Consider the following 13,331-nt stretch of genomic DNA (forward strand, 5'->3'; position numbering starts at 1 on the left):
TTCTTTATTTGACTAAATGTTTGTGTATTTTTCTGTCACAAAGGTCACATTCAATGATCCGCAAGCAGAAATTGATGAATCGCATCAATAAAAACCTTCTTCAGCCACGTAAACACGGCTGGATCAGGAGCTGCGTTTCCAGAGACCAGGCAGTCACTCAGAAGAGGGAGTAGACTGTGACCTTTGACCCCTGATAGGCCTCAGCTGGAGCTGATGAGGCCTCAGCTGGTTAGATGTTTGGACGTCTTTGCTTCTGCTGAACCTGGAAACTTCAGCTGGGCTGAAACGTGGGTTTGTTTCTCTGGACAGGATGGAGCTTTGTGAGAAAAAGTCGGCGTTGCTGGGAATCGCAGAAAACATCGAGATGAGGCTTTTCTCTTCAAAAGAAGAAACTGTGATCATAACGACGCAGGAAAAACAGGAGAATGAACAGGTTCGCTCTTCAAGACGAAACTTCATATTTACACAGTTGGGTTTTGAGTCATTTTTTTAAAAATATATACTTTTAGTAGTACTCTTACTGCGCTGTACTTTTTACCTTTACCTAACTTTGTTATAAAGTATTTCTTCTCTTACTTGAGTAAAATGTCTGGATTTTCTTCCCACTGAATGAAAATCAAACATGTTTTAACCAGAAATCCATCAGACTGAGACACTCACCTGATGTTTCTGATAAAGTTTCATCAGTTTTTTATTGAAAGAAACTGATTTAAAATTTTTTACTTGATTTTGTGATTATTTATTTGAATTATTGTCATTTTGGTTCTTAAAATATAAAAATTTCCACTTGACCTTATGTTTTGGTCCCTCTGATGTAATTTTATCATATTAAATTCGATCAGATACTCAGTACTTGAGTCGACGTTTTACCAAATACTTCAGTAACTTCTTGGATGGATACTTTTTATTTTTACTTGAGTAAAAACGTATAGAAGTCGTGCAGCTCATACTTCAGCATAATGTTTCATTACTCCCCTACCTCAAATTGTTTCTAAGCTGAAAGTTGAACTATCATCATGTGGTTCTTCTGTTCTTGATGAAAAATCAATATGAAAATTTCCCAACATTATTTGACTTTAACCGATTTAGTAACAAACCACAGCGAGTGAAGCTCGTTTTTCAAGTTTCAGAATCTTTTACGCTCGTCACAAATCGGAAAGCGAGTTTCCTCATTCTTTGAAGAAACATTTTTCTGCTCAAATCAGTTGTTAAAATCAATCCTGATATTTCCTTCCTTTTAAAAGCATTTCGACAAATTCAATCAAGATGTTGTACCACTAATATTTAGTATAATGTCAAAGTTTTGTAAATAATTATTTCATTGATACTTTTGAAGGCTAAACTAAAGAACTGAAGCTTTTAAAAATCATCATTCTGTCTGTTTATCAAGAGTCTGCAGCCTTTACAACTTTAAGACGCATTTTAAAACAATTTAGACAAAAGCTACTTTAGAACATTTTTGGTATTTTTAAGTAAGAGCAGCACTACTTCAATATATTTTTACTCAAGTAAAAGTAAAGAGTATCCATCCAAGAAATCGTAAAAAAGTATTTGGTAAAAAGTTCTGAGTAACTCATCAGATTATCAACCATTTAATATTTAAAAATTACATCATCACATGAACCAAAGTATAAGGTTGAGTGGAAATTTTGGTATTTTAAGATTTAAAATGACAATAATTCATATCAATGAAAAAATTACAAAATCAGGCAAAAGAAAATTTTTCCAAATCGGTTTATTTTAAAAAAAACTTCAGAAACTTTAACAGAAATGCAGGCGTGTGTCTGAGTCTGGTGAATTAAAACATGTTTGTTTTTCATTCAGTTGGTAGAAAATCCAGAAATTTCACTCAAATAAGAGAAGAGATGCTTCATAATAAAATCACTCAAAGTAAAACTAAAAATGTTACTCAAGTAAATGTAATTAGTTACTAACCAGCTCTTGTAAACGTCTCCTATAACCAAATGGTTTTAAGGTTAACAAAACATGCTGACATGGTAAATAACAGAGAAGCTCTGCTGTTAGCGGATCAGTTCGATTCCTAATGAGACAAAAATCTTAACCTCTTGAGGCCCCAGAAATGCAAAAATGACAGAAATTAATGTAAATGGTGCATAATAGTAATAATAATCCTTCTGATTGCATATTTTAAATTTTCCGTGATATAATCTGTCTTTATTATTCAGCACATTTATGTTGTGTAAATATATTGAATTAGACTTAATGATGTTAAATCAACTTGTTTTTGTGTCTGGAGACTCTTTAGGTTCAAAGTAAAGCAAATAAATGTTATCTGAGATGTAAATATACATTTTGTAAAGTTGTTGAGGTCACAGTTTCATTGATCAAAGTCAAATTGTCCTGTTAAAATCAGAAACGAGCTAAATGATCTTTCTTCATGGAACCGTTTTGGTTCTGCTGTGTTTATGTAATCAGGACGGTGCCGGTTCGCTCAGCCATCCAGCACATTTTCTTTTTGGATCATTTGACTGCGTTCATCCGGAATGGAGCAAATTCTCTTAGTTACTGTCAACAGAGGAACAAGAAAAGGACGAAACACAGAAGAACTGAATGAATCTGTTCCAGTAAAAGTTAAATTCCTGCCAGCGTTTCTAAACTTCAGGCCTCCATAACATTTATTTACTCGTCTTGATTAACTCCAGACCCGTTTCCCTTTGTTAGACCCGGAGGCTCCAGTACCTGGAGCATCCTCTGGCCCCGGACCTGGAGGCAGAGGAGGAGGAGGATGAAGACCTGCTAGTCGAGATCAAAACCAAACAACCAGCAGAACCAAAAACGAAACCTCCCGTCGCCAAGGAGACGTTTTATGGTTCACACATAACGGACGACACAGACATCGAGATGGAGGTAAGAGACGAATCCAGTACAAAGAAATAATGTTAAAATGTTCCTATTTTCAGACGATGCTTGTAGAGTTAGTCAGTTTCTGTCCCTCCAGGCTTTTCCACCCATCAGGCTTTCTGACATCGAGCTGGTCGAGATGAAACCCAGCGGCTCCGACGTCGCCGCTCCGGTCAGCCTCAGCTTTTCTCTCTTTCTCTTATTATTAATCTAATTATTTTCCAAATTATTTCACTTGGTCCTTCACTGTATTTGTCTCGTGAAAATAAGCAGTAATAAATAAAACGGAAACAATAAATACAATTAATTGTAAAGTAAATATAAACAAAACTGTCCTTCAAAAAAATGTCTGAGATCAAAACACGAGGCTGGAGGCTTTTATCATCCAGTTTTTAGAAGAAAGAAAAGATTAAATATAAAAAGTAGAAATTTTATGAAATTCTCTAACTTACTGCAGTACTTTTAATGGACAGTAATTTGACAGTGTTTGTCTATCAAAAGGTCAAACTCAATGAGATATTTAGATTTTCTGTAATATTCTTGTTGCATATTTCTGTCATGTTTCTGGTAGATTTTGTACTGTTTGTTGCAGAGCTGCAGCTTTGTTTCACGTTTTATGTTGCAGTCATTGCCTAACAAACCTCGTCACCTTAAATGGAAGAAAGTGAATCCAGAGAAGAGCAGACATGTGGTGAAAGACGTGATCTGCCTCCCAAAGGATCATTACCTGGAGCAGCTGGACAGGTGAGGCCTGAGCCTCAACACCATGAAGCACCAATTCATTTAAATATCAAAACTTAAGGCTGCAGCGTCAAACTTTTATAAGAAAAAATGTTTTTTACATACTTGTTAAAAGTATGTTGTGACCAGAGTTGGGTAGTAAATGGTTACATTTACTGAATTACATTCAAGTAACTTTTTTTGATAGAAATGTACTTTTATAAGTATTTTACTATGCTGTACTTTTTATTTGAGTGATTTTATTATGAAGTATTTCTACTCTTGAGTAAAATTTCTAAATTTTCTACCTACTGAACAAAAGCAAAACAACAAAAACCTACAGTTTTTATTAAAGTCTCACAAGTTCATTGAAAGAAACTGATTTGGAAACATTTTCTTTTGCCTGGTTTTATTTTTCTTTCTTATATGAATTATTGTCATTTTGGTTCTTAAAGTACCAAAATGTAAACTTTGGTCCATCTGATTATGTAAATTTTAAATGATTAATTTGATGAGTTGCTGTACACTTTTTACCAAATACTTTTTTACTCTTGATTAATTTCTTGGACGGCTACTTTTTACTTGAGTAAAAGTATGTTGTAGTAGCGCTTCTTTTACTTTAGTATACTTTTTGGCTACTCTGACTACTTCTGTTATTAGTGTGCGGAAAGTTTCTTTCTGTTGACAATAATCATAATTTAAATGAAATTAAACTATTTTTACTGTCCTGCACGTTTTTGAGTAAAACTTGTGGATTCTCTGGTTTATCGTTGTCGTCCACACTCCAGTCCGGTAGGTGGCAGTAAATGCAAATTAAGTTGGTTTCCCAACCGCCAATAAGACACAAAAGAACAGAAGCCTGCCATTAATGCTAAAAGTTGTTAGCATAGCCAAACGGCAGATAACCTGTTTTCCTGTAATAGTAAGTTGTTTTTCCACCATTAGCATATTTATCGCTAATGGTGATAAAGTTGTTTAATCGCTCTAAGATCCTCTTTTGAGGGTTGTTTTTGACCGGAGTGGTTCATTTTTACAGCTCGTGGAGGAGCTGTCACAACATGGCGACTGTCTTAATAAATATGGATTAAACTTATTTTATAAGTTACACCCTACAGCTTTAAGAGTTATCTACACAGATAATATATTTTCACAATCTGCGACTCGGTAAACGTTTGTGTTTTTATACTTTAGTAAACGACCGACTCCCCAACAATTTGCTCTGGCGGCTCGCATCACGGTGGACTCCAGCTGGTCAGCCAATCAGATGCAGAGCCGCCTGGCGTCGCTTTTCCAAACGCAGTTCATAAAGAAACCGGGACAAAAGTTTTCCTTCACGTATCTGCAGGTTGGTGTGGGGTTGTTCTGCTCCAAAATGCGTCTGAGTCTCCATTTGAAGCCTAAACGTGTCTGTGTTTCAGAGCGTGCGGAGCTCCAAAGTGCTGTTTGTCCCTGATTGTCCTGCGGAGGGCTGGACTGGAGAGCAGGTGCTCCGGATCAGTGAACACGGTGCTTTGTATATATTTAGTCACCACAGCTTTGAACAGGTACAACACGTTTTGTTTTTTAAATTAATCTGTCAACAGCAGATTTCTATCTTCATACTTGTTTACAAGAATGTCTAGTAAATTAAATGTCCCTATGCTGGATTAAAATGCCTTTTAAAAGAAGGTATTTCACTTAACACTTTTCTGATATCAAAATGTTTTTTTTATAAGTTTGACAGAATAGTTTAATCCTAAATGCCGTGTTTTCATTAAGCTGCAGGCAGAAAACATCAGTTTGTCTGTAATTCTTTATAATACGTCTCACTTGGTGAATTGAGTTACTGAAATAAATGAACTTTTCAATAATCCAGTTTATTGAGATGCACTGTAGATACTAGAACTGCATTTATATGCCATCCAGTTAAATATTAAAGATAATTTTGCAACAATTTTATTTATGTAGCACAAATTTATAACGGATGTCGTCTTGAGGCACAAACCATTTCAGTTCAGTCTAATTAATCCCAGTTATCAAAAAAGTAAGTTCATTATTCAGATTAGTTTAAAAGGTTTTTGAATAAAACTTAATGTCAGGGTTTTATTGTTTCGTTAACTCAGTGACTGGGTTTTTTTAGTCATACAGAAAATTAGAATTATACGCCCAGTGAGTCTCGTTTGTCAGATTAAAAGTACATTTTGTAAAGAAAATCAAAACCAAAAACTAGGTAGGTTTTAAACATACTTTTTATTTCGCCCCTATTTATGTTTTTAAAAATTGTATTGGTCATATGTAATGTTTTAATTCAAATTGTTTTCAACAGCTTTAAATGGAAAGTTATTCTAATTAACAGAAATAAAGGCTTTCAAACATTCATCAGTGTGTAGCTAACCTATGTAAAGTTTCACTTTGTAATTAAGTTCCTTAAATAAAAGGGTTTTTCAATAATATTCTATTTTTTGAATGTATTTGCAGTATAAAGTCTTTCATACCAACCCAAACAAACTGAATTTGACTCATTAAGATAAAAATTAAGTTTAATCTGTCTGGATTGATTGTTTTGTTTGCTTCCTCCAGACAATACTTTTTGTGAATTGCTGAAATATTAATGAATTGGATTGAAATAAATTTCTGTCAAAATGTTTTATTTTTTTCTCGCTGCACCGCTCAACTTGTTGTTACACCAACAGGCACAAAAAGCATCCGTCTTAAAACGGTAAGAAAACATTGTTTTGTGAGTGGAAACTTAAAAATAACACAAACAGCTGTTTTAAATACCTGAACGTTCACAGGAAGGAATCAGGGTCAAAGGTCAGCAGAGGGGGTCGAGGTCCAGTGGGACAGAACCAGCCGTGTGTCTGCCGGGCTCCTGAGAGGGTCAGTTAGTCTGGTGTAAAATCCGATTGGTCAAAGAAAGTCTTCCTGTTCACTTCCTGTTTCCTGTGCAGCTCACCCTCAACCTGGACACCATTCTGAGGTTATTCAGACTGGAAAACGAAAACGCAGACGCAGAAACTGTCATGCAGGTGAGCAGAGGAGACGTCCTTCCTGCTGCTCTGCAGCAGGTCAGGAACCCAGGATTCTGCTTCAGATCCACACCTGCAGTTTCCTTCAGTGGCGACGAGGAAACGCTCAGCCAGGATGAAGCTCTCAGGGAGTTCTTCAGGTTTGGATTCGCCCCTGATGTTACGGTTTCAAGCACTGATTCAGTTCATTTTTAGTCATTAACTAAATGTACTTCAACCTGTTAACATCTGCCTACAGTAGCGTTTCTCAGACTTTATCAGGATAAAGACCATCGGTTAACATTTTGGCTTATTTTCAATTCTGAAAGTGGATTCTAAGCTCTCCAATAATGTCGCACATAAAAACAATTTAAACAAATATTTACTACCAAGTGTTGTGCATCAATAACATTTTATAGCCATTTGTAATTTAAAATAAAAGATAAATGGACTTGAGTTGCTTTGGCAGAAACAAAAACCAGCATTAAATATAAAATTTTCCACCCATTTCCGTATTTAACTTGAGTCATTTTAAGTAAATAAAAGCAATAGCTGACATGTGAGCAGAGCATTATGCGGAAGCCAAGTCGGTTCTGACCAACGGAGATTTGAGTCCTGCGGTTCACATGGAGCCGTTAAAAGAATCGAGTCGCTCAGAAGGTTTTTCACATAAAAATAATCCTGTTGTTTTTGTCTTTCCTCCCATATCTTCAGTTTTTCTTTTGACTGAGAGGATTAAAACCATTGTAATTTTTAAACGCAATCCTTTGGTAAGATAGCTGTATGCACTTTGACCTCAGCTCACAGTAAGTAAACGGTTGTTTACATGCAGTACCTTACGGACCACTAGGGGGCGCTGGCGAGGAGCACAGTTTGAGACTGGCTTGGTTTACGCCTTCTTTTGGTGTTGTAGTTTGACCGCCAGCCAGCAGGGGGCGCCGCTGGTCCACTGCGTTTTAATTGGTTACCATCTTTGAGCGATGGAGGTGTGTTTTACATCCTGAGATGATTTCCTCCCGTTCAGGCTGACCCTCCTGGAGCTGCAGCAGAGTTGTGTTTTTGAGGGTCGTCCGGAGCGTTTGTTTTTCACCTATGACCTCACAGCGCTGGACGACGGGTTGTACTACGAAGCGGGCGTTCTGATTGGCTGGTCGCTGGCTCATGGAGGACCTGGACCGTGCTGTCTGCACCCCGCCCTCTACCAGGTTCGCCTCTCAGCAGGAACCATTTTATTCTGCATGATACAAACATGAACCTGCTGACAGCTGAAGCTACGCACAGAAACAATGTTTTTATCTAATGGTAACGGACTTAAATACGTTTGATTTTTAAATCAAACATATTTAAGAACGGCACGCGGGCGTTCTGTTGCAGGTTAAATGTTTATAAATTTTAAACCTTTAACTACATTTAAAAAAATAAACCAAAGCATACCAGTAAATATTCATTCCTTTTTTTAATGAATGTGATTGTAACATTATTATTAACTTAATTTAGCTGAGAATGCTTTGGGAAAACAGTCATCATATATAATAGGATATTTTACGTTCAGTAAACAAGTTAAAACCACATTTGCGTTCAGAACTTATGCAGATCATTGCAGGTATCGTATAAAATATTTTTCTCTGGTTGTTCCTGCAGCTGATGTGTTGCCAAAGTGCATCTTTGGAGGATTTTAACTGGAGCGACGTCGTTGATGCTGACGCTCAACTCCGTCTGCAGGAGGTGGAGCGAACTCATCCTGATTAACATCCACGGCTTATTTCAGTGTTTATGAAAATATAAATAAAATGCTCAGCCTGCACCACACATGACAGCTGAGGAGTCCTAGTTGGTAGAGGAGTCGCACTGCAGAGTAATCTGGTTGTTTTTCTCTGTGTGGACGTCATGCAGCCTGTGTGTCTCATCAGACCAGTTTATCAGCCTACATGAAACCCTGAGTGTGTTTTTCTCTCCTAGCTGCAGAGCTGCAGCGACGTGAAGCATCTCTCTCCCAGCCTGTGCGACTGGCTGTCCGGCTGTGGGATCCATCCGGCCTGTTCCAAAGAGATTCCCGCCGTTTACGGCCGGTTGGTGAAACACCACGTCTACCACAGGTCTGAGCCTTTCGTCTGAACATCAGCTCTGTCAGCTACTGCTGCCAAAAGCTGAGTTTTCACCACAAATCTGTGCAAATATTTGTAAATATTCTGCTGATGCAAAACAAAAAACCCCACAATTTTACAAATTGTATGATGACTTATTGGGGCATTGTAAATGTAACAAGAAAAGAGGAGTAAATTTGCACCAAAAATTTTTTTCTAGAGATAAATTGGAAATTTCTGGAAAAAATTCTAATTAATTCTAGAAAGATTTTCTCTAAATTTGAGTTTTTTTCTTGGCTTTATTTGTTTTTTTTTTTAAATTTTGTTTTTTTTTACTTTTTATAACTCTGAATTTTTTTTTCTAGAAAATTTCTAGTGTTAACTGAAATTTGGGCCAGTATGCCAAAATTTTCTAGAAAAAACAAGATTTCTAAGATCCAAACTTTGCACATAAAAAAACCTGAGAAATTTTTAGTTTAATCTCATAGATTTTCTTGAAACATTGAAATTTAAGTTTGAAAAGTTTAAAATTTTGAGAAAAATCTCACAAATTTTAAAATTCGAGAAATTTCAACATCATTTTTTTTTTTAGAAAAGATGTTGAAATTTGAGATTAAAAAGTTGGAAATCTGTGACATTAATCTCAGAAATTTTCTAGAAAAACAGAATTTTCTGAGCGCCAAAAATTAAAAATTTGTGACCAAAAACTCAGAAATTTTGAGCCAAACGTGGCTCCAGTCTGACTGCCTCCTGAACTCCAGGGTGGCCAGTATGATCTCCCAGTTCCTGGAGGGCTTGAACAGCTGTGGGCGGCTGTGGGATCTGGTGAAGTCGCACTGGGAAGCGTTTCTGCCAGTGATGACCAGTATGACCAGTACGGAGCGGCGGGCGCCGAGCCTGGAGGAGTTCAGACGCCTCTTCACGTTTTGCTTCAGCGATCCGGACTCTGAGCTGAGGGGAGCTGAGGAAACCACAGCGGCTCAGTGGGAAACCGTCCTGAGTATGGTCAGCGGTAAGCACACACACACACACACACACCGGCTGAGCTGTGACGAACCGTTAAACGCATTTCCTCCTCCTGTTGAATCAGACGGTGAAGCGTGTTTCTCCTTTGAAGACCTCCTCCTCTTCATCACAGGAGCCAATCATCTTCCTCCGCTTGGTTTCCCCAAACTCGTCTCTCTGCGTTTTTACTCACAGGTTGGTATCGGCGATCACCAACCAATAATCAGTGATTATTGGTGATCATGAACTACATGTGTCCATTCCTGTGTGAGGCTGAACACCAACGGTTAGATTATGAAACGCCACAGAATAATCAGATTTAAATTAACGATTTAAATCATAAACATAATGACACAAAGATTTTTACACTGCAAAAAATACCAGATGGAATTACGATGGTGAACGTAAAATAGATGGAGTATTAGAGACTGATATTACCAGAATAAAGTGGCAATATGAGAATAAAGTCATTATGAGAGAAATGTATGGGGGGGAAAGTCATGAGGAGAAATTCATAAAAATGAACAAGTAAAATTGTAATAATATAAAAATAGTCATATTACCAGAATAAGGTCCCAAAAACAAAAATAAACCCATATTTGGAAAAATCAAGTAACAGTAATTATATGAGAATAAGTTCATATTTCAGGAATAAAGTTGTAATATTAGGACAATGAAGTAATTTTATGGGGAAAAAGTCATAAGTTTTACTTTCACTATCAGTTTTGGAGATGGGACCTGCTTAATCCGTCTAAATAGCAGCAAATTATTATCAGTAGCTCGACTTTAAAATGAATATATATAAAAAAATCACAGAAAATATCAGATTTGAAGCTTTGTTCTCATTTAGCAACTTTATTCTAATAATTATTTCATGATATGACCTTATCGTCATCATATCCTGGTTTTATTATAATTAAAAATAAATAAACCTCCGTCTGGCCCTGATGCTCTGTAGTGGTGAGTTCAAGCCTTTAATTTAGTTTTTCAAAGGTGAGAAGATATTTTCACTAAACTGGCCTGAAAATCTTCCACGGTTTCCCTTAATGTGACATTAATTTATTTAAATTATTTTTTCAGGACCCGGCCTCGTCCGACCCGATTCTCCCTCACGGTTCTGAGGATTCTCTGGAGCTGTTTCTGCCCAGAGGAGTCCCAGAGGCTTCGGACCTGCTGGTGCTGCTGAACAGAACCTTACACACAACTCTGGATCGAAGCTGTTTGCATGCAGGCAGAGATCAAATCTCTCCTGAAATGACGACGTAGTTCTTGTAAAAAGAAGCAAACATGTCGTCTGCTCAAGTGTTTTAACTCCTGATTAGATTTTATTGATGAATTGTTGACAGAGTCCTGCTGGTTGTTTTCTCTGTTTGGATTGTTTTGTGTATTTTAACAAACCCTGGATGATGATTCAAGTCATTTATCCCAACAATAAAAATGTTGTTTATACACATAATCTTGTAATTTACAGTGAAATTCCACAGTTGGGAATTTGAAGATGGTCTACTTAAATAGTTTTATTTTTAACATTTAATGTATATTTAATTCTTTACTCCAAAGTACACTTGTTAAGGTTGTAATAAAGTTAATTTAAGGTAAATAATTTTCACTTTGCATGAATACTTCTAACAAATGAACAAGTGTCGTGCGAGTCCTGAAATCATAAACATACCAGTATTATTACATTTTGGATTTGTATTTTGTCAACAGATATCAGACTGGTTTCTTTTTCTCCATTTTTATCTGTTTGGATCATTTCCTTCCTTTAAGGTTTAAGAAGAGCAGAAACTTCACTTGGAATTTGAAATAAATTGGTTAAGATCAAAAGAAAACTAATTCTTTAAAAGCATGTCAAAAATTACAAAAATATTTATTTTTCCTGTTTCTATCCAAGCAGAAAAACAAACTAAATGTTTAGAAATTACATTTAATTCAACCGCGCAAGTTTTTTTTCTTGAAAATTTCTAAGATTTAAAAATTTTAGTATTTTTCTTGCAAATTTTTTACTTTTCAAGCTCAGAAAAGTCCTTGTATTTTCTAGAAAATTTCTGAGATTAACCTCAGAATTTCTAAAAAATTCAACATAAATTTAGGTTGCATGTACTTTTGTCGTATTTAATATAACATGTTCCCAAAGCTCCACTTTAACTGGTTTTTGAACTGAGGTAATATAAAGATAAATGACTTGCAGTCCATATGAATTCCTTAATTGTATTTTAACCACAAAGCTGAAAAAGTTAAATGCAATCAAAACGTATATTAGAATAAATATGACGTTATCAACAAAAACAATTTAATTCAGAGTTTTAAAAATGATTGTACATCTGCAAAACTGAGAAAAATGCAACTAAAGTAGACTCTGCAGTAAAACAATAAAAAATAAACATTGATTAGAAAATGCACATAACTTTACATTTTTATACTAATAAGACTTTGCATAGTCAATCATGAAAAGAGAAATCATTGAGTTCAGAAGTTATGTTGAATCTACACAAACTAAACTTTGGTATTTCATGAGGGTTTTCCAGAAAGCAGGTTATTTATAAAATTAAGTTAACTTTGAGAAAACTCAGGTTTTCTGTTCCAGACGGATTGATATTGAAACAAAAATAATTTCTGTTTTAGACTTGGTGAAGGTTTTGACCTACGTTTAAGGTGTTCCAACTTCAACGTGGATAATATTTACTGGCTAAACATCGTCCATATCCAACTCCAGGTTCAGATACTCAAACTTGACTGAACTTAAAGTGATTAGCTGCTGGAACTGAAAACCAACTCTGAGTTCATCTACCCAGAAATCATGGAGAGACTGTTAAACTACCTTTTTGGGAAAACTGCCTAATACGCAAAATGTTAATATTTAAAATAAACAACAATAAGTATAAATATCATTCACACATATATATTTAAATAACAGAGATCATGTCATGTAGATGCTGTTCGTCTATGGGTTAACTCCAACCCGTTGAATGCGTCGTACGGTCATCTTGGGGGCGGTTCCATTAAGGAGCTGCTCTCTGAAAAACTAAATGAAGAGAAAGAAAGTGTTAATATTTATGATTCTTTTTGATGAAAAACCAAATAATTTGTGAGTTATTGTAGCTTACATACCTGTTCAATGAGATGAACTATGGTTCCATTGCTGATCTCTCCAGAAGATGTTAACTTCATGTTTAGATGTGTCAGGTACTCCAAACCTGTAGGGATGAAAAGAAGCCAATTAATCAGTGGATTAATTTACTTCAAGAAAAGTTATGTTGCTTTTCTTAAGTGATTTACCGTTAGACGTTTGGCCTGTAGGAGGCGGAGCTGCAGTGGTAGTTGGTGGACCCACAGTTGTAGTTGTTGGGGAAGTAGTTGTAGTTGTTGGGGCTGCAGTTGTAGTTGTTGCGGAAGCAGTTGTAGTTGTTGGGGCTGCAGTTGTAGTTGTTGCGGAAGCAGTTGTAGTTGTTGGGGAAGTAGTTGTAGTTGTTGGGGCTGCAGTTATAGTTGTTGGGGCTGCAGTTGTAGTTGTTGGGGAAGTAGTTGTAGTTGTTGGGGCTGCAGTTATAGTTGTTGGGGCTGCAGTTGTAGTTGTTGGGGAAGCAGTTGTAGTTGTTGGGGCTGCAGTTGTAGTTGTTGGGGAAGCAGTTGTAGTTGTTGGGGCTGCAGTTATAGTTGTTGGGGAAGTAGT

The 13,331-nt window shown here is 36.3% G+C and overlaps 2 protein-coding genes across 3 annotated transcripts in view; one reads left to right on the forward strand and one right to left on the reverse strand.

The window, feature by feature from the left end:
• Positions 1 to 106: 106 nt before the first annotated feature.
• Positions 107 to 11,335, forward strand: LOC106956645 (uncharacterized). 2 transcript variants are annotated; one of them, XM_015047615.1, is made up of 15 exons: positions 108 to 433; positions 2,683 to 2,868; positions 2,960 to 3,034; positions 3,488 to 3,606; positions 4,774 to 4,927; positions 5,001 to 5,126; positions 6,255 to 6,280; positions 6,357 to 6,441; positions 6,513 to 6,730; positions 7,594 to 7,774; positions 8,211 to 8,294; positions 8,529 to 8,665; positions 9,415 to 9,665; positions 9,744 to 9,853; positions 10,739 to 11,335. In XM_015047615.1, the coding sequence occupies exons 1-15, from the start codon at positions 311 to 313 to the stop codon at positions 10,922 to 10,924; spliced, it is 2,061 nt and encodes a 686-aa protein (XP_014903101.1). In that variant the 5' UTR covers positions 108 to 310; the 3' UTR covers positions 10,925 to 11,335. The 2 variants fall into 2 exon arrangements, with proteins under 2 accessions (XP_014903103.1, XP_014903101.1); XM_015047617.1 differs by lacking the exon at positions 2,960 to 3,034 and having other exon boundaries at positions 107 to 433.
• A 682-nt stretch (positions 11,336 to 12,017) lies between these two features.
• Positions 12,018 to 13,331, reverse strand: part of LOC106956631 (integumentary mucin C.1-like) — a 10,128-nt gene continuing 8,814 nt past the window's right edge. Inside the window, exons 3-5 of the mRNA XM_015047591.1 lie at positions 12,938 to 13,314; positions 12,770 to 12,855; positions 12,018 to 12,683 (exon numbers count right to left, since the gene is read on the reverse strand). Coding sequence (XP_014903077.1) covers positions 12,603 to 12,683; positions 12,770 to 12,855; positions 12,938 to 13,314 — 544 coding nt within the window. The 3' untranslated portion in view covers positions 12,018 to 12,602. The remainder of the gene's footprint in view (positions 12,684 to 12,769; positions 12,856 to 12,937; positions 13,315 to 13,331) is intronic.

Source organism: Poecilia latipinna, unplaced genomic scaffold, assembly GCF_001443285.1.
Source record: "Poecilia latipinna isolate Pla-1442-1.1 unplaced genomic scaffold, P_latipinna-1.0 Scaffold836, whole genome shotgun sequence".
NCBI lineage: Eukaryota > Metazoa > Chordata > Actinopteri > Cyprinodontiformes > Poeciliidae > Poecilia > Poecilia latipinna.

Excerpts from the sequence above, each read along its gene's own strand:
- LOC106956645 (XM_015047615.1), top strand. The coding sequence starts at position 311 with ATGGAGCTTTGTGAGAAAAAGTCGGCGTTGCTGGGAATCGCAGAAAAC. Across the intron at positions 3,035-3,487 it reads GCTCCGACGTCGCCGCTCCG|TCATTGCCTAACAAACCTCG; the intron begins GTCAGCCTCAGC and ends TTTATGTTGCAG. Across the intron at positions 6,281-6,356 it reads AAAGCATCCGTCTTAAAACG|GAAGGAATCAGGGTCAAAGG; the intron begins GTAAGAAAACAT and ends GAACGTTCACAG.